At 46.0% G+C, this 20042-nt stretch overlaps 1 protein-coding gene across 1 annotated transcript; it reads right to left on the reverse strand.

Annotated features, from left to right (window-relative positions):
* Window positions 1–1703: 1703 nt before the first annotated feature.
* Window positions 1704–18771, reverse strand: LOC106575240 (immunoglobulin superfamily member 10). Its single transcript, XM_045698811.1, has 11 exons — window positions 18146–18771; window positions 17725–17947; window positions 17024–17153; window positions 15114–15352; window positions 14660–14811; window positions 13962–14445; window positions 7710–11572; window positions 6499–7456; window positions 4638–4824; window positions 4221–4363; window positions 1704–4051 (listed from the first exon to the last, which is right to left on the reverse strand). The coding sequence occupies exons 2-11, from the start codon at window positions 17916–17918 to the stop codon at window positions 2458–2460; spliced, it is 7944 nt and encodes a 2647-aa protein (XP_045554767.1). The 5' UTR covers window positions 17919–17947; window positions 18146–18771; the 3' UTR covers window positions 1704–2457.
* Window positions 18772–20042: the final 1271 nt, after the last annotated feature.

The raw sequence follows: 20042 nt of genomic DNA on the forward strand, positions 1-20042 counted from the left end.
GAGTGTAACTGATGTGAAATGGCTAGCTAGTTAGCGGGGTGCGCGCAAATTGTGTTTCAATCGATGACGTCACTCGCTCTGAGACCTTGAAGTAGTTGTTCCCCTTGCTCTGCAAGGGTGGTGGCTTTTGTGGAGCAATAACGATGCCTCGAGGGTGGCTGTTGTCTGTGTGCAGAGGGTCCCTGGTTCGAGCCCAGGTAGGGGCGAGGAGAGGGACGGAAGCTATAATGTTACACTTATTAGCCTTATTTATTAAGATTTATATAACAAAATTACCTAGAGATTATAGTCTTTGAATTTTTTGGCTTCAGAAGTAGGTTCAGACTGAACATTACTCACTCAGTTTTGTTTTGGATGGTATTTCCAGGTTCCACTGTGTTTCTTCTGCAGGTTTTGGTTTGTTCAAATTTGATTTGCCACATGCGCCGAATACAACAGGTGTAGACCTTACCGTGAAATGCTTACTTACAAGCCCTTAACCAACAATGCAGTTCAATAAATAGAATTAAGAAAATATTTAGTAAATAAAGTGAATTTAAAAAAATAATAATCAAAAAGTAACAAGAAAATTACATAACAATAATGCGGCTATATACAGGGGGTACCGGTACCGAGTCAAAGTCCTTTCTTGTAATAGTTAATTCAGGTAATTTTGTCCAAAATCAAGGTTTTAGGTATGGAATTTTGATTTGGATTGAAGGTTTTGATGTTGAGGTTAGTATCCTGTATAAGTCCTTGCAAAAAAAATCTAGTTTATCTACATGAATCCAACTCTATTTCTATCTTTTTGCAGAAGAACTCAGGAGCCCATGAGCTCACTACCTCTCTCTCTTTCTCTCATCCCCTCTCTCTGTCTTTCTCTCTCTCTCCTATGATGTCATCAGTCTCACTATCTGCATAATAGGGTATTACGTTAACTATGTTAAAGACAGAGCAGAGTGGAGGTGGAAATGGAAATAAATAGTTCATATAAACACAGCAAGACCGCAGTACTTAGTGCTGATGACAATATGGTACTGTAATGGTAAATGGACAACTTCATTTCTATAGTACTGGGACAGACAGGACCACAGGTGTGTCCAAGATGTGAGCAGCGGCCCTGGGTGGTTTCTGCTTTGTGTTTGACCTGGGACTGGGTCAGTGAGAGACAGCTAAAGCCTTTATTTCTTCGATTATCTGAAACAAAAGAGGGAAGATTTATTCGGGCCATTTACTGAAGAGCAGGTCCATCAATAGTCAAAGAAACACATGTTCTATGTCATCCCTCTTGCAGCGGTACTGCACCACTTCAAGTTGTGAGTGGATTTCATAAATCATGAAAGCTGATTACAATGAAGTCTGTATAGTTAAAGTGGGAATTCTTTCAGAGGGAAACCAGTGAACTAACAGGGGATTTCCCCCCACACAACCAGATGGTTCTCCTTTTAGCAAGAGAGGGACCATGACTGTATAATAATTCCCAGAGCTACGTTTGAAAATGTTTACTCTTGGAAGACAGATCCCTAATCTGTCCTGACCTAGTTCTAAATTATTACCCCCTTCCGAAATTGCACCCTATTCCCTTTGTAGTGCACTACTTTCGACCAGGGCCCATAAACTAGGGTTGTTTCCTAAATCACACCCTATTTCCTATATAGTGCATTATTTGGGATGCATCCATAGTCTTGTCTCAAACTTATAAGTAATATTCTACAAGATTACGATGGATTTTGAGCTTCTCTTTATTAAAAATGTGTAAAATTCCTATACATCAGAGTCTTTTAAAGACAAATAATTTAATAATGAGGGCATGTAAAAACATATTAGTATTATTTTATGTGCTGATATTGACACCTATGAGGGTTGCAAGCAGATCTAAACCATATTGCATGTACAATCATCACAGTAGCGGTAATGTGTGAGTCTCTCCTGTAAATAGCAGGGTTACAAGTCCTTAAAAATACTTTTGGTTAAGATAGTAAAATGATATGGATGGTTGTGAAGCAGTTATTCAAACACCAGCCATTGTTGCTTAGGCCTCTAAAATCGTCCTCATTTCAGCAATATTGGTTATTTTCTGTATCATTTAGAATATTTTCATTAATCGAACATAAGAAGATATTTAGCTATGCTTATCAAAATAGTTTGACATAAATTGTCATTGTCAGCGCAGAAGATTTACAGTCCTTCATAGCAAAGTGTTTTTTGATGAGTGAAAAATGGCTTTTGTCACAAAATGGTTGTTGAAATGCAGCTGAAACATGGCCTTGAATGATGTCACAGGACAGATACAGAGCAGCTACTGCATACACAGTAGCTTGTTTGTTTAGCTACCGATTGGAAAATGTATCTTTACTTGCATTGACAGTGATTCAAAGGCTCTCCAACATCATGTGGATGGATGATTAGCATTGGCTGTGCTCAGCTCCTTTGGCAGTTTCTTGGGCATATGACGAAAACCTATTTGTCTAAGGCTAATCAGAACACATGTAGATAGGTGCCTTTAGTATCGACCCCTATCACGTTCCTGGCGGTGCATTTGTAGAAGCCCTGGTCTCTCTGTGTGGGGTTCTGGATGATGAGAGAGCCTTGTGGGTGGAGGTACTTGTTGCCAAAGAGGCGTGGCTGGGCACTGACCACTAGCCGCGTCCTATCCGGCGTCTCCCAGGCAATCTCAGCTCGGGGGATCCCCGTGGCAACACAGTTCAGCTGGACCGCCACGCCGTGGCGAGCGTACATCACGGGAGGCGGGCCATTGGTGATGCGAGGCAGGTACGCGATGACGATGACGGGCACGGAGAGCAGGGCGCTGCCGTACTCGTTGGCCGCTCGGCAGACGTAGGAGCCGCGGTCGTAGACGGACGCCTGCTGGATGGCGAGCGTCCCATTGGCTAGGACGGCGTAGCGACCGGCTCTCTGTGGCCGCCCCAGGACCACCCCACTGGGCAGGGTCCACGTCAGCCGGAGGGGGTCCCCCGTGGAGAGACAGTGGAGTTGGAGGCTCTCCCCATTCATAATACTGATGGGGGAGTTGTAGCGGTTCTTGATCTCTGGTTTCCTCTCCGGGGCTAAAGTAATAGTACGTTCCACTAGCCCGGCTACATTCCTCGCCAGGCAGCGGTACATACCACTCTCAGAGACAGAGGGGTTAGTGATGACCAAGGAGCCGTCAGGTCGGTGGAAGAACTTGGAGAACTGGGCACCGCTCATGAGGGGGGAACCATTAGGGAGGATCCAGGTTACCGTTGGGGGTGCTGGGCCTCCTTCAAAGGAGCAGTTCAGGGTCATGGTACCGCCTACCGTTAGAGAGAGGCTCTCTGTTTTGGGCCCTCTGAGCTGCGGCCTCTCTACCATCTCTCTAACCTCCAGGTGGACCATCAGCCTGGCCTCCCCGCCCTCGTTGCGTGCGATGCAGGCCATCTGAGCCGAGTCGGTCCCCTTCGGCGAACGTATATCCAACGTACCGTTACGATGCACCGTCATTCTGCTGCCGTAGTATGGCGCCGGGAGGATGACGTTCTCCGGTAACACCCACATGACCTGGGGGATGGGTGTCCCCATGGCCTCGCAGGTCAGCATGGTGCGCTGGTCCCTTATAGCCGTCACTCTGATAGTGTTGACCATAGCTCTCAGTCCGTTGATGGTCGGCGGCGTCACAAGGACGTCCACCCTGGTGACTTTGCTGTCCTGGCCGGCACTGTTCCTAGCTGTGCAGGTGTAGTTACCAGCATCAAAGCGTTGTGCCTTCTGGACCACTAACGTACCATCATTATGTACCTGGTACTTATCAGAGGAGGAGGCAATGGCCCGGTTAGTGGGGGAGAGCCACGTGATGACTGGGGTCGGCTCTCCCTTGGCGCTGCACTTCAGCGACACGGTCTCCCCATAAAGAACCCTGATGACTTCAGGGCTTTGAGTTTTGTCTCTGATGATCGGAGGGTCTGCCACCACCTTGACGTGAACCTTCATCTCATCCTTCCCTATCTGGTTCTCAGCGTAGCAGGTGTAGTGTCCTTCCTCTCTCATCCCCACGTCGTTGGCGTACAACGTCCCGTTGTCGAACACCACGTATCTGGGGGGTGGGAGGGGTTGGGTGATTGTTTGAAAATTGTACTGTGATCCTTATCGACTATGCAGTTAATGTGATTCAATAACAGATTGTGTGTACATACTGTATTATGTGATTCAATAACATATTACGGTATGTGTGAAGTTGATGTGGTTCAACAAACACCAAGTACCTGCGGGTGCGCCCACCTCTAGCCCTACTATCCGTCTGTTTCAGTGTGTTGATCATGGTGCCGTCCGGCAGAGCCCAGCGGATCTCAGGGTTGGGGAGGCCAGACGCTACACAGTCCACCTTCAGGTCTCCTCCATACATCACCTTCAGATCCAAAAAGATTTATTGTCTATCTAATCGTACATTAGACAGAAAATCAACCGAAATATTTGCATGACACTCACATGCAACACATTCAAATATCACATTAAGAACACCAAGGTTCCTGCCCCATATGGCACCCTAACCCCTATATAGTGCACTCTTTTTCACTAAGGCCCATAGGGCTCTGGTCAAAAGTAGTGCACTGTACAGGGCATAGGGTGCCATTTGAGATGTGCCCCATTATTTACATAGAAACCTAAGACAAAAGACAGACCTTCTGACTGGCCAGCAGCTGCTTCTGCTCAATCTTGGGCGGCTTGGTCAGCACGTTAACCCTCAGAAGCATGTAGTCGTCCCCCATCTTGTTTCGGGCCACACACAGGTAGTCCCCATCATCTTTCTCTGTCATGGCCTGGATGGCCAGAGAACCGTTGGTGAACACCTTTATTCTGGGGTCGAAGCTGAAACCCCCCCCCAACATAAACAAGTTGTTATTGTTTGTGAATAACAGTATATCCTGCTGTTAATAGCAACCATTTTAGGTCTTTTTTTAATGGTATTTCAGCTAACCTTTAGGGAATAGAAAATGTGCCTGTGTGATTTCACAGTAAACCTTCTCATTCATGATAACATCTGATTATGATAGTTGACATACAGTGCCTTCAGAAAGTATTCATACCCTTGACTTATTCCACATTTTGTTGTGTTACAGCCTGAATTCAAAATGGATAAAATATTTTTTAAATTCACTCATCTACACACAATACCCCATAATGACAGTGTAAACATGTTTTTAGACATTTTTGCTAATATATTGAAAATAAAATACACACATATTTCATTTACATAAGTATTCACACCCTTGAGTCAATACATTTTAGAATCACCTTTGGCAGTGATTACAGCTGTGAGTCTTTCTGGGTAAGTCTATAAGAGCTTTACACACCTGGATTATACAATATTTGCACATTATTATTTCAATAATTCTTCAAGCTTTATTAAATTGGTTGTTGATCATTTCTAGAGAGCCATTTTCAAGTCTTGCCATACATTTTCAAACCGATTTAAGTCAAATCTGTAACTAGGCCACTTAGGAACATTCAATGCCGTCTTGGTAAGCAACTCTAGTGTATATTTGTCCTGCTGAAAGGTGAATTTGTCTCCCAGTGTCTGTTGGATAGCAGACTGAACCAGGCTTTCCTCTAGGATTTTGCCTGTGGTTAGCTCTATTTCCATCTCTTTCTATCATAACTTGAAAATATGATGAGTGGTACTCAGTGATGTGTTGTGTTGGATTTTCCCCAAACATAACGCTTTGTATTCAGGACATAGTGAATTTCTTTGCCACATTTTTTGCAAACAGGATGCATATTTTGGAACATTTTAATTCTGAACAGGCTTCCTTCTTTTCACTCTGTAATTTAGGTTAGTATTGTGGAGTAAATACAATGTTGTTGATCCATCTTCAGTTTTCTCCTATCACAGTCACCATTGGCCTCATGGTGAAATTCCTGAGCGGTTTCCTTCCTCTCTGGCAGGAAGGACGCCTCTAACTTTGTAGTGACTGGGTGTATTGATACACCATCCAAAGTGTAATTAATAACTTCACCATGCTCAAAGGGATATTCAAGGTCTGCTTTTTAAATGTTTACTAATCTACTAATAGGTGCCCTTCTTTGCAAAGCATTGGAAAACCTCCCTGGTCTTTGTGATTGAATCGGTGTTTGAATTTATTGCTGGACTGAGGGACTTTATAGATAACTGTATGTGTGGGATACAGAGATGTGGCAGTCATTCACAAATCACGCTAAACACTGTTATTGCACACAGACCATGCAACTTATTAAGTGACTTTTTCCTGCCATAACAAATGGGTTGAACACTTATTGACTCAAGACATTTCAGCTTTTCATTTTTAATTAATTTGTAAAAATGTCTATAAACATAATTCCACGCTGACATTATGGGGTATTGTGTGTAGGCCAGTGACATAAAATCTCAATTTAATCCATTTTAAATTCAGGCTGTAATAAAACAAAATGTGGAAAAAGTACTGTACAAAGCACTGTACATACAGACAATGGCCCGAAGGGCATATTAGACAGTGAGTGAACAAGATGCCAGAAGATGCATACCTGTACTGGGAATCCACTAGTTTCTTAGAGGGAGTCCTCCAGACAATCCTGGGCTCTGGTTTTCCTGTGGCAATGCAGTCTAGCCTCAGCAGCCCCCCATAGACCACGTCAGTCCTCTGGGGAGACGAAGAGGTAATCCTGGCCTTGGTGGAGGATGGGAGTCTCAGTACTGTCAGAATGCTGGTTCTCCTGGAGGCTCCTACCGCATTACTGGCCACACACTCATATCTCCCCGCGTCGCCTTGGCCGAGCCCACGGACGTACAGGGTCCCGTTGGGGAAGACAAAGAGATTACGGCCGTTGACGAACTGCGAGGTGAGGAGCTGGACTCCGTCGGGCGTGGTCCAGCGGGTGATGGGCGTAGGGGCTCCTTTGGCGGTGCAGTGGATGTAGGCCGTGCTGCCCTCGGGGAGGGACATGTTCTCATAGCGAGGTTGTTGGATGACTGGAGCCAAGGCTGCCACATGGAGACGGACAGAGACTGTATCGGCTCCCGCCACACTGCTGCCGATACATTTATAGATCCCTCTGTCTGTGTAGCTGGCCTGGGTTATCCGGAGAGTACCATTACCGAGAAGGTCCACGCGATTGGGGCCAGACTGAGGGCCGGGCTGGGGGCCACTGGCTGGGTTGTCAGGGCCCGGGGCTGGGGGGGCAGTGAGGTGGACCCTGTCAGGCAGCACCCAGGTGACCCGGGGAATGGGATGTCCCTGTACCTGGCACTCCAGATCGATGCCGTCTCCGTGGTACACGGTAGCATCGCGGTAGCGCGGCTGGAGCACTCTGGGATGCTGGGCCAGGACCATCAGGGAGACCACCATCTTGTCCACGCCATACTGGTTCTGGACCATACAGAGGTACTGGCCTCGGTCCTGGGGCTGGCTGTTACGAATGATAAACGTGCCGTTGGGATGGACCTCGAACCTCTGGATCCGAGTGTTCTGGGCTACTGTCGCTCCTGCATGAATGAAAATAACATATGTTTGAAGACATCGAGTAGATTAAAACAATGCCAATAAAGGATTATTTCTACAACATGTTGTCTGTGGAAACACATAAGAATAGAGCATAGCTTATATCATTACAAATAGGGTTCTCCTTTTTTGTTACATTAACAGGCTTACATACAGCTGTGTAATTTTGTAACAGAGAGTGAAGGAGGATGTTCTATGAAGAGGGGAGAACAGAAAAGGAAGAACTGTTATACATACCAGTGGAGACTCTCGTCCAGGAGAGGAAAGGCTTGGGCTCCCCTACAGCCACACAGGGCAGCTGTGCATCCATCTCTGCATTCACTGTCACTGTCCGCACATCCACATTGGTGATCCGGGGCTTCCCTCTTACAACAGGTCCTGCTACGGAGGGTCTCTGACCACCTCCCGACACCCCACCTGATAACCCCTGTGTCTGGGTAGGAGTCTCCGTCCTCTGGCCCTCACTAGATGGACTCTGAGGCTTCGATGAAGACACTGATGAAGTCTGAGAAATGCTCATTGTGGGAGTGAGAGTGGTTGTAGTGGTCGTCTGTTTGACCATCTGGGTGTTTGTGTTTGTGACTGCCCTGTGCCTGTGGGGTGTTCTGGGTTCTGTGGTGGTTGGTTTAACACCGGTGACTGGGTCAGGTCTGATGTCAGTTGACTCTAGTTTAGTAGTGGTGTGGGAGTCGGCTGGTGGTGGTTGTCTGTTGGGGTCAGATCTGGTGATTAGGATGGAGTCTCCTCTGTTGAGGATCGGGTTGTTCCTCTGGTCGGGTTGAGAGATGAGGACTCTCTCTCTGTGACTGTCTGGGATATGGTTTGAGTTGGAGGGAGCCTGCACTGTTCTGGATGAAGGTTGGATCCTGACCCTAGTGGATGGAGTGTTTAGTACAGGGATCTGAGGCTTCACCCTAGAGGGGATAACTATGGATTTCCTAACTGATGTGTAGGTGACAGGTGACATAGTTGGAGTAACATCCTTTGTTGTAGTAGCAGCAACAGAAACGGCAACATAATCCAATGGTGTTAGGTCTTTGCCTGTGGTGGAAGTGCTTTCTCTGATGTTATAGTGCCCATCAAAGGTTGTTCCGGGGTTAACAGTGACTGTTTTAGCGGGATCAGATCCGTGATAAGAGATTTCAGATGTCAACGGTATTTCAGTGGTACTAACCCGAGCCTTCTCATGTTCTGCCTCTTCATGAAAGGGCTCTTTTGTTGAGGCCCCCGGGGCGTGTGTTGTGCCGTGTGCACTTGTTATTTCATGCCGGATAGATGGGGACACGCTGTCAATCTCTTTGACCGGCACCTTTTTAACCTGAGTCGTACCTGTTGTATATCGATTGTCTGGTGTGTTGAGCTGTCCATCTGGTAGCACTCCCGGGCGAGTGTTGCGATTCTCCGGGGACTTGTCAGGACTTGGAACGGGGTGAAGGTCTACAGTAACGCTGCCTCCCCTTTGTGTTGTCTCGGTTGGTTTAACTGCAGGAAGGGGGATGCTTGTAAAGTTCCCCTGACTGGCTGTCGTGTGCACATCCGAGTGCTCTGGGACTGGGCTCTGAGTGTTCGGAGTCTGAGAGGCTCTTTCTGGGGCTGTTCTGTGATGGCTGCTCTGGGATGAATGTTTATATGTTTCTGTTAAAGAGGTTGTGGGAGACGCCGGTAGGGCTGTTGTGCCCCTGAACAGTGGTTTGGCTTGTGGTGAAAGGGTGGCCTTTCGAGTTGTAGGCTTCACTGAAGGGTCAATCCTGTCTTGGTATAAAGAGACTCCTGTGTTCTCTTCGTGACTCACTCTGCCTGATGACGTTGCTTGGCTGCCCGTCGATGGAACTGCGGTATTAAACCCGTCTGTCATGCTTTTGGCCTTGTCGAATGCTTCTATTTTAATCCATGTGGCAGTGGTTGCCTTGGTAGTTGCTGGGAGCGCGTCCTTAGGTGTGGCTGCGTTTGCAAAATCACTTCTCAACGGATTATTAGGCTTTGGCTTCTTTCTACCCGTATTGGGCCATCTTCTCCTGCCCCCACCCCCATTCCTCCTCCTGGAGTTCTGGTTCCTGAGTCGAGTAGCCACCTCACCTGGAGTTTCCTTCCTCATATTCACAGCTGATGTGAGCTCGGTTCTGGGAGAGGGTGTGGTGAGCGGAAGATGGGTTATATTTGACGTAGTATGCTGCTTTAGCCGCGTGCGCGTTTCTAGTTTAGCAGTTGTGCTCTGAGTCTCAGTGAGAGAGTGATCAAATTCATCGCTCTCTGTCTCCGATTTGGAGTACCCTCTGACTGTGGCAGTGGTGAGTGACGGGTCAAGTTCAGCTCTGTCTAAATATGCCTCGCCTCCTTCATTATAGCTGTTAACAACACTGGGTTCGTTAGCGTCTTCCGCCCCCTGATTGTCCTCAGACGGGGGTGAGATATCAGACTCTGTAACCGCGTCACCGTCTGTAGCCAAAGGGGTGGGGGTGGTGCTTTGATTTTCTCCTTGTAAAGAATCGTGGTATGAAGAACTGGTCCAGACGTTCACACGCAGCTGGCCCAGGGTCTGGGAGTGTGTGGGTGTGACTATGTGCCTGCCTTGCATCTTTGTGTGTGTGACAGTGTTACTGAGCTGCTGGGGAACAAATGTGACAGACTCTGTGACTGGCTGCGTGAAACGTGCATGATTTGTGCCTGTATCCGCATCGGAGTCTGTGGTGTAAGTAGTGTGTTGAGTGGGTGTATGCAGTATAATAGTGGGTGTGTATAGCTCTTTCTCCTCTTCCTCGTGGAGGACGTCTATTAATCCCTCTACGTTGTCCGGAGACTCTGTCTGCGTAGCGCTGGCTGTTGTCGTTGACTCCTGATTCTTCTTTGTGGTGAGGTGACTTGAGCTGGGTGTTATGATAGTGTTACCCTGTCCGTTCTTGTCACGGATTTTGGCCAAAATGTTCGCCCACTTCTCTGGGTCTATATTTTTGTTTGCCACGTTAATCCTCCTCCTCGTCTCCACTGTGTTTTTCTTGTCATCATCATTTGTCCCTGTCGTGGTTGGTTTTCTAGGTACAGCAGGTCGCCTCCATGTGTTTCTAAATGGATGTCCACCACCCCTGTTTGAACTTTGACCTCTCCGCCGATTCATTAGCTCCACACGGCTCGGGGATGAGGATGAAGAGGAGGAAGACGAGGAGGGGACTTCCTCCTGTGTGTCCTCATTGTCCCCTGATGACTCTTCAGTGTCCTCCATGGGGGCTTTGACCCTGGTATTGACCCCTGAAGCGGACTGTGGCCTCATTCTCCTCAGTGGTCGCATCTCTGCTCCTAACTGTCTGGTAAGACTCACCTTAGTAGCCAGGGAATACACACCATGCTGGTTCATCGCCACACACTTATAATATCCACTGTCTGTCAGTCGACTCTCTGGGACTCTCAGAGTTCCGTTGGAATACACCAGCGCTCTAGAAGAGTTGGCTCTGTGACTCACTATGTTGCTGTCAGGAAGGATCCAGTTAATCTCAGGGTCAGGAGAGCCAGACACGACACAGTTCAGAGTGAGAGGGACACCGGTGAACCCCTCTACGAGGGTAGGCGCCGTTTCATCCCCTCCAAGAGGAGGAGGACTGGAGGACTCCTCGACCGTCAGGCGGAAAGGGAGGACACTGAGGTCGTCAGAGACCTGGGCGATACAGTAATATACCCCTGAGTCTGAGTGTCCTACAGCTTTAATATCCAACCTGCCGGTGCTCGACACTGACACCCTGTTGTCTGGGTTGCTGTACGGTGCCTCCAGCTGGGTCCCGTCTGGCAGCATCCAGCGAACCACCGTGTCTCCTGAGCTCAACACGTTACAGTCTATCACAGCAGGGCTGCCCACTACAACACTCAGCGCCGTCCTGGTAGTGTTTTTGTTCTCTATCATGACCCATGTCCTGCGGTGTCTGCGCTCCAGCTCAGGCTCCACAGTCTGTGTGAGGTGGGTGCTGAGGATCAGCTTGACACTCTTCCCAGTGGACTGGGGCCTGTTCAGCCGCAGGTCCACAGAGCTCTGCATCAGCCAGGATGGTTGAGCTACCATGTTAGCCTTAACCCCTGTGTAATACAACGTGTCTCTCTCCTTGTCCTGCCTGTACCTGGCGATCAAGAAGTTTGAGTTTATTGGAAAAAAACACACAACATAGCAGTATGAAATTAGATGCTCTATATCACGTATTGAACTCAAGGCCCATTCAATCCGGCCTGCGGGTGGTTTGATTATTCTTAATATATACAGTACCAGTCAAAAGTTTGGACACACCTACTAATTTCTCTTTATTTTTACTATTTTCTACACTGTAGAATAATAGTGAAGATATCAAAATGATTAAATAACACATATGGAATCATGTAGTAACCAAAAAAGTGTTAAATCAAAATATATTTTATATTTGAGATTCTTCAAAGTAGCCATCCTTTGCCTCGATGACAGCTTTGCACACTCTTGGCATTCTCTCAACCAGCTTCACCTGGAATGCTTTTCCAACAGTCTTGAAGGAGTTCCCACATATGCTGAGCACTTGCTGGCTGCTTTTCCTTCACTCTGCAGTCCAACTTATCCCAAACTATCTCAATTTGGTTGAGGTCGGGTGATTGTGGAGGCCAGGTCATCTGATGCAGCACTCCATCACTCTCCTTCTTGGTCAAATAGCCCTTACACAGTCTGGAGGTGTGTTTTGGGTAATTGTCCTGTTGAAAAACAAATGATAGTCCCACTAAGTGCAAACCAGATGGGATGGCGTATCACTGCAGAATGCTTTGGTAGCCATGCTGGTTAAGTGTGCCTTGAATTCTAAATCAGTCACCAGCAAATCACCCCCACACCATCACACTTCCTCCTCCATGCTTCACGGTGGGAACCACACATGAAAAATCATCCGTTCACCTACTCTGCGTCTCACAAAGACACAATGGTTGGAACCAAAAATCTCAAATTTGGACTCATCAGATCAAAGGACAGATTTCCACTGGTCTAATGTCCATTGCTCGTGTTTCTTGGCCCAAGAAAGTCTCTTCTTATTACTGGTGTCCTTTAGTAGTGGTTTCTTTGCAGCAATTTGACCATGAAGGCTTGATTCAGCCAGTCTCATCTGAACAGTTGATGTTGAGATGTCTGTTACTTGAACTCTGTGAAGCATTTATTGGGCTGCAATTTCTGAGGCTGGTAACTCTAATGAACTTATCCTCTGCAGCAGAGGTAACTCTGGGTCTTCCTTTCCTGTGGCGGTCCTCATGAGCCAGTTTCATCATAGTGCTTTATGGTTTTTGCGACTGCAGTTGAAGAAACTTTAAAAGTTCTTGAAATTTTCCAAACTGATTGGCTCAAACGCATTAAAAAGGAAAGAAATTCCACAAATCAACTTTTAACAAGGCACACCTGTTAATTGAAATGCATTCCAGGTGACTAACTCATGAAGCTGGTTGAGAGAATGCCAAGAGTGTGCAAAGCTGTTATCAAGGCAAAGGGTGGCTACTTTAAAGAATCTCAAATATAAAATATATTTTGATTTGTTTAACAGGTTTTTGGTTACTACATGATTCCATATGTGTTATTTCATAGTTTTGATGTCTTCACTATTATTCTACAATGTAGAAAATAGTAAAAAATTAAGAAAAACCCTGGAATGAGTAGGTGTGTCCAAACTTATGACTGGTACTGTATATTTATTCATTTTTGTAATGGACCTACATTTACAGTCTCTTCACTCTGTCCAGCTAGCTAACAGTCATCGAAACGAAAGCTAGACAGTCAGGGAGCATCGAAAAATAGAGGACAATTTTTTTCACATTTTGATGGCAAGGAAATACAATACATTTTAAGTGTGGCTGTCACGTTCCTCGTCTTCTGACGATATCGCGAAATCACTGTCGGAGAACGTGGAGCAATACGCAGCAGGTTGTGTGCTCAACATCATGTTTATTAAACACGTTGATCACGAAAAAAACAAATGCAGACAACACGACAGGAGACAGTTTCGCAGGCTATAACTAGCAGTGCAAAAAACAACTACCCACGAAACACAAAGACAAACACACCCTACTATATAGGACTCCCAATCAAAGGCAACTCAACACACCTGCCTTCAGTTGAGAGTCCAACCCCAATTAACTAGACATAGAAACACAGACATAGACCAGTGACAAACCCCATAAACATACATCAACTCCCCTCTGCCACGTCCTGACCAAACTACAATAACCAAATATACTCTATACTGATCAGGACGTGACAGTGGCCCTCTGGACCTCAGTGAAGACTGAATGCAGCCCTTGGGGAAAATGAGTTTGACAACTGTGCTCTGTATTGAGGACCACTCTGAAATGAACAAATAAAATCACATAATCACATATGGGCAAATCCTAACTTCTACAAACGTTCACGTGCATTGATCTCAATGCATGACTAAGTCAAAATGTTACTCAAGTAGAAGTTGGAATTTGGCCCATAATGGATCAGATAAAAAGCGGTTTCTTAATCCAGCCTACCTGTAGCTGGGCACCGGCTCCTTAGTCAGCATGATCTCTCTCTGCAGGTGAGCGGGCGTGTCGCTATAGTAGGCGATCAGCCTCCAGAGTCTCTCATAACTGTCCCTGTTGATGGGACACTCCAGATCCACGGAGATACTCACATTAGAGACCAGCTGCTTTGGGTTGACCTGTTCCCAGCTGACCTTAGACGGCTCTCTGCGGGGCTCTCCGACGCTGCACTCCAGATCCACTTTGTTCCCATGTTCGTCCGTCAGGCCTAAGGTAATGTTGCCAAATGGCCCCTTGAACTCCTCCAGGGTCATGACCTCTGTCTCTGTGTCCTCTGGGGTCGTAGGTTGATCAGGGGAGGTGATAACAGGGCTGGAGCAGCCCAGTGTGTCCAGGCCCAGGACTTCTTTCATTCGTAAGTTCTTTGGGGAGTAACACATAAGGCAGAGCTGACCTCCTGGGTAGGCCCTGTCCTTTTTACACTTCAGCACACCTATGAAGAAAGGAAGACGAGAGGGAACATTAACATCATTATTCGATGTTTAGAATTCCGAGTGTGAAGTTTGATTAGGTTTTGGACACACATTTTCAAGGCACAAATGTGTAAAATGACAGCTACATTATGCTTTGAGCATTGATCCAATTGTATCTGCCATCACTGACAAATGCGTACATTCACTGAGTAGCTGGTAAATAAAATACATAACCTGGTGAGTTTTTGTCCCAGTCGGGGAACCACTTCATCCTGCAGTCACATGTCCAGGGGTTCCCATGCAGGAAGAGGTTCTCTAGCTGGGGCATTCCTCCCAGCAGCTTCTGGGGCAGCGAGGTAAGGCTGTTCTCCGACAGGTACAGGTGCCTGATGTATCGATAAGGAGACAGGAGGGACATTATAACGTTAGCTTCAGGAACATCTTGGCTCCATCTCAATTCCTCTTTCCGTGATTCCTCACATTTCCTTGCCTCATTTTCAACTGCATTAGAGAAGGTACAAGGTCCCGCCCCTCTGACCTTCTCCTACAATGGGTTTTGAGAAGGCAGTGAGGAGAGAGGACGCAAAGAATCGAGGAAAGATGAATTGAGAAACTGCCAGATACTAAGATAAAACCAAATATTGTCCAGAGGATTATGGGTACTGTAGTTCATCATGCTCGGCTTCACCTGAGGGTGGAGACATGGAAGTGTCCCATCATGGAGAAGGTGGAAAAGGTAGAGGGGTGGAGCTGCTGCAGTCTGTTCCCCTCCAGCTGTAGGAGACGTAGGGAGGTGAGGCCCTGGAAGGTGTCTGGGTGAATGATCTCCAGACGGTTGTGGTCCAGGTGGAGTCTGGTCAGAGACCACAGACCCTGGAGAGTGTGTCTGTTGATCTCCTTCAGTTTGTTATAGCTCATCTTCAGCATCTGAGGGGAAGAAAGGCAGAGGTTAGTGAGTTATCAACCTAATAGAATAGAGGAGGGTTTCAAACTTCAAATAACCAACTCATCATCAAGCTTTGATTATTTGAAATCAGCTGTGTAGTTCTAGGTCAAAAAAACAAAACGTGCACCCAGGGGGGCCCCAGGGTGCAGGACCGAGTTTGGGTAACTCTGGAATAGATTATGGTAGAATAGAGTAGAATATAATAATAGAATGGAACAATTGCCTGGTACTATACTGTATAACCTACTTTACAGTACTGAGGTGATATTTCATGTTAATCAAATATCTCCATAGCCGATGTGAGTAAGACCTTTAAACAGGTCAACATTCACAGACGTAGTACCAGGACGTGTACCCCAAGCTTTCGCTGACCAACTGGCAAGTGTCTTCAATGACATTTTGACTACCGACCTGTACCACTCACATCTGTAGCCATGAAGTGCTTAATAAGGCTGGTAATGGCTCACATCTACACCATTATCCCAGAAACCCTAGACCCACCATAATTTGCATACCGCCCCAACAGATCAACAGATGATGCAATCTCTATTGCACTCCACACTGCCCTTTCCCACCTGGACAAAACTACAGCTCAGCGTTCAACAACATAGTAACCTCAAAGCTCATCACTAAGCTAAGGACCCTGGGACTAAACACCTGCCTCTGCAACTGGATAATGGACTTCCTGACGGGCCGCCCCCAGGTGGTAAGGGTAGGTAACAATACATTTGCCACGCAGATCCTCAACACGGGGTCCCCTCAGGGATCTGTGCTCAGTCCCCTCCTGTACTCCCTGTTCACTCATGACTGCATGGCCAGGCACGACTCCAACACCATCATTAAGTTTGCCGACAACGATGAGATAGCCTATATAGAGGAGGTCAGAGACCTGGCCGTGTGGTGCCAGGATAACAACCTCTCCCTCAACGTGATCAAGACAAAGGAGATGATTTGGACTACAGGAAAAGGAGAACCAAGCACACCCCCATTCTCATCGACGGGGCTGGAGTGGAGCAGGTTGAGAGCTTCAAGTTCCTTGGTGTCCACATCACCAACAAACTATCATGGTCCAAACACACCAAGACAGTTGTGAAGAGGGCATGACAAAGCCTATTGCCCCTCAGGAGACTGAAAAGACTTGGCAGATCCTCAAAAAGTTCTACAGCTGCACCATCAAGAGCATCCTGACTGGTTGCATCACTGCCTGGTTTGGAAACTGCTCAGCCTCCGACCGCAAGGCACTGCAGATGGTAGTGCGTACGGCCCAGTAAGACTCCTGAACAGGTAATCAAATGGCTACCCGGACTATTTGCAGTGTGTGCCCCCCCCCCACCCCCTCTTTTACGCTGCTGCTACTCACTGTTTATTATCTATGCATAGTAACTTTAACTCTAACTACATGTACATATTACCTCAATTACCTGGACTAACCTGTGCCCCCACACATTGACTCTGTCCCGGTACCCCCTGTATATAGACTCGCTATTGTTAGTTTACTGCTGCTCTTTAATTATTTTTTTATTTTATTTTTTACTTAACTTATTTTTCTTAAAACTGCATTGTTGGTTAAGGGCTTGTAAGTAAGCATTTCACTGTAAGGCATAATGCTGTATTCAGCGCATGTGACACATAACATTTGATTTGATTTGTACCTGTAAGGACATGAGATCCTTAAAGGCCCCGTTGGGAATGCCGTGGAGATCATTCCCATGCATCATCAGAAGCTCCAGCTTCCTCAACCCAGCCAGAGAGGTCTGAGTCACGTGGTTTATGGTGTTAAACCTACAGGAAACAACAACGACACAAGCAATTCATGACTGACTATTAACTTACTTGACTTGTTCTTTGTGGAGCAAAGTGCCTTCATTTCTGACTGTATAAGAAGAAATGGCTAAAGACCTGACTGAACTTATTAAGACCTCGGGATCAAAACATTGTCAAGAAAGGTGGCAGTTGGGAACATATACAGTGGGTGGGCCTTTCTGTTAGTTCTAAGAGGGGGCTAAAGCTCATATGTAAAATGACTCAGTAAAAAGCATGGGGTATATAATAAGCATATAATAAGATTAAATAAGACTTCACTTAGGCATATTGCATTATGCACATTTACTTGTGAGATGCAGAGAGATTAATTTCAGGCGCATGCTCAGCACATGTACTTAACTGTAAACAATTCTAAAGGCCTCTAATGAAAAGGGAATGTACATGCATAAATGCAAATCGTATACTTTATGCACTTCCCATTTTACACATACTGCACGTCTATAGGGATAAGTTATTGTGCATGACGCTTGTTTTTTAGGCCTATGGTCTCATTGCGGGTCATTGAATAAAGTCAATCCACCAGGCTTACCCCAGGTTCATGCGCTCCACTTGTCTGGGTATGCCGGCGGGCACCGCGAGCAGGGAACGAAACGTGCAGTGCACCTCTGTGGCCTGAGGGCATGTGCACTGGCGCGGGCAGGGGAGACTTGTAACTGGCACCATCAGCACAGACAGTATCAATATGAATGCGGCGGGACTGTCCATCTTCAGCTGCGCATCCATCCACCACAAAGTGTTGCTACCTCCTATCACTGGAGGGTTACAGATTCATTATAGGCTCATTTCAGTAGTACCCAAACACAAATGAAAATGCGAGCTCTGACAAAACACTTCACTGTAGAGAAAATCGTTGGACTATGCGCGAAATTAGTGACCTCTGTATGAACGCATCTTTACGCACATCAAACATGGTATGACCTGAACCGAAAGGAAAATGTTAAACATCTCACCTTAGATTTTTTTTTATAAACTTTTATTTAGATCCACACTCACTGTATCCCATTTTACCATGGCTTTGGTGTCTCCTCAACGCCACTCCTCACGAAGCGCATAACTCCATAGTTATACAGTCCTATAATGACAAACTCCCCAAAGAATAAAATAGTTACAAGAAATTCCGATGTAATATCCGTAGACACAAATGCACACAGGGCTTCGATAGACTGTTTGAAGCATCCGTTTTGTTTCGTGTGTAGCCCCTTGAGAAACTTTGCAAATAAAATTTAACTTCTGCCCAAAACTGTACAGTGCAGGATGCGCCTTCCACCGACAGCGAGCGAGGGGTGAGTGAATGGCTACAGTTAGTCTTGAGAAGCAGAAGGACCCAAGGAGGGGTAATAAAGTGAGAGAGAGGTAAGAGACGGCAACTGCTGAAATCGGCTACAGTAGGTCGTTACAATAAGGATATCGTTTTTCCATTCAACTACGTGCATAATCATTGTGTCATCACATTGACACTTGGCCACTTCCAGGAATCGCTGCTTTGAGACTTTATCTTCATTAAATTCATGAATTCATTTATAAAAAATGAAGGGAGATACCACAGGCTACTTCTTTTCTCTGTTGTACTTCTCTGCTGTAGACCATCATGTGAGGTAACCTACTAAGTGAAGGGAGCAGACAGACCAAGGTAAAGTTTATGTTGGTTTTACAGCCCTGTCATTTAACATCTCCCCCTCAATCACACAACACACACAGTACTGTATCAGCAAGCACATGTGTCATTTGCAAGCATTCCAGGAACCACAAACAGTATGTCACACTGGCCAATCTATCCCCATATCCCCTTAGTTGATTTGGAGTTAATAGGACAGCCTTTTAGAACATGTAAATCAGATCAAGTCTGTGTGTGTGTGTGTGTGTGTGTGTGTGTGTGTGTGTGTGTGTGTGCATGCTTGTAGGGTGAGGTCTATATAAAAGTTCGGAAAACCTGATCCCTGGGGACTAACTTCACAATAGTCCTTTAACCCACCAGCGGGAAGCCTTGTGGCTGAGGGAGGCAGCGGACCCTGTTGACCTGCTGTGTGTGATCATGTCAACCTTGAGGAGCGAAGAGTTCAACGTTTCCCAGGGGGTCAGGGAGCTTGAGAAGCCTGTGTGTTTATTTCAATTATACCTTCCCCTCATAGAATAATTACTGGTCCATACCCTTTGCCAAGAGTGGAAAGATATCATTGTGAATTATGGCTATACACTTGCATTACTTTGCCTTATGCAAGTTAATACAAAGTGTTATCTCTTAACATGCCATTAATATTATTTGTGGCTTTCTAGTGTAGAGGCAGATACAGCATAATTAAAACTCATAACTTGTATTTGGCATTTTCATTTTATGATGCAGTGCTATGCAGAAGGTGGGGGAAATACACTATTTACGATACAGAAAGAAATCTCCTGCAGGAAGCTATTTTGCTTGTTTAATTATAATAATAGTGTTTATTTAAGAAACCCCAAGTTGGTTAATTGTGTTTACAGTGTTTAATCTTTGAAACGGGACTTGTTCCTTAGTCTCTCTCTCCCGCGCGCTCTCGCTCTCGCGCTAAAGCATCGACCACAACAGGCATTCAGTTAGCTGAGTAAACAACATCAACATCTACCCTGAGATAGAGTCCATGAACCCCTACGGAAAGCTTTAATGATGGTTAATTATAGAATAACTAAGATGTTATTAAGGAGAGGGGAAATCTTTAACTTGTTGAAGAAAACCCAGTAGCAAACGTAAAGGCCTTTATATCCTATCATTAAGCACAGTGGGATAATTAGCATTATAGCATTATAATGAATAAATCAAGCTTACAAAACCGGATCCCTGGGGACTAACTTCACAATAGTCCTTTAACCCACCAG

Source organism: Salmo salar, chromosome ssa17, assembly GCF_905237065.1.
Source record: "Salmo salar chromosome ssa17, Ssal_v3.1, whole genome shotgun sequence".
Lineage (NCBI taxonomy): Eukaryota > Metazoa > Chordata > Actinopteri > Salmoniformes > Salmonidae > Salmo > Salmo salar.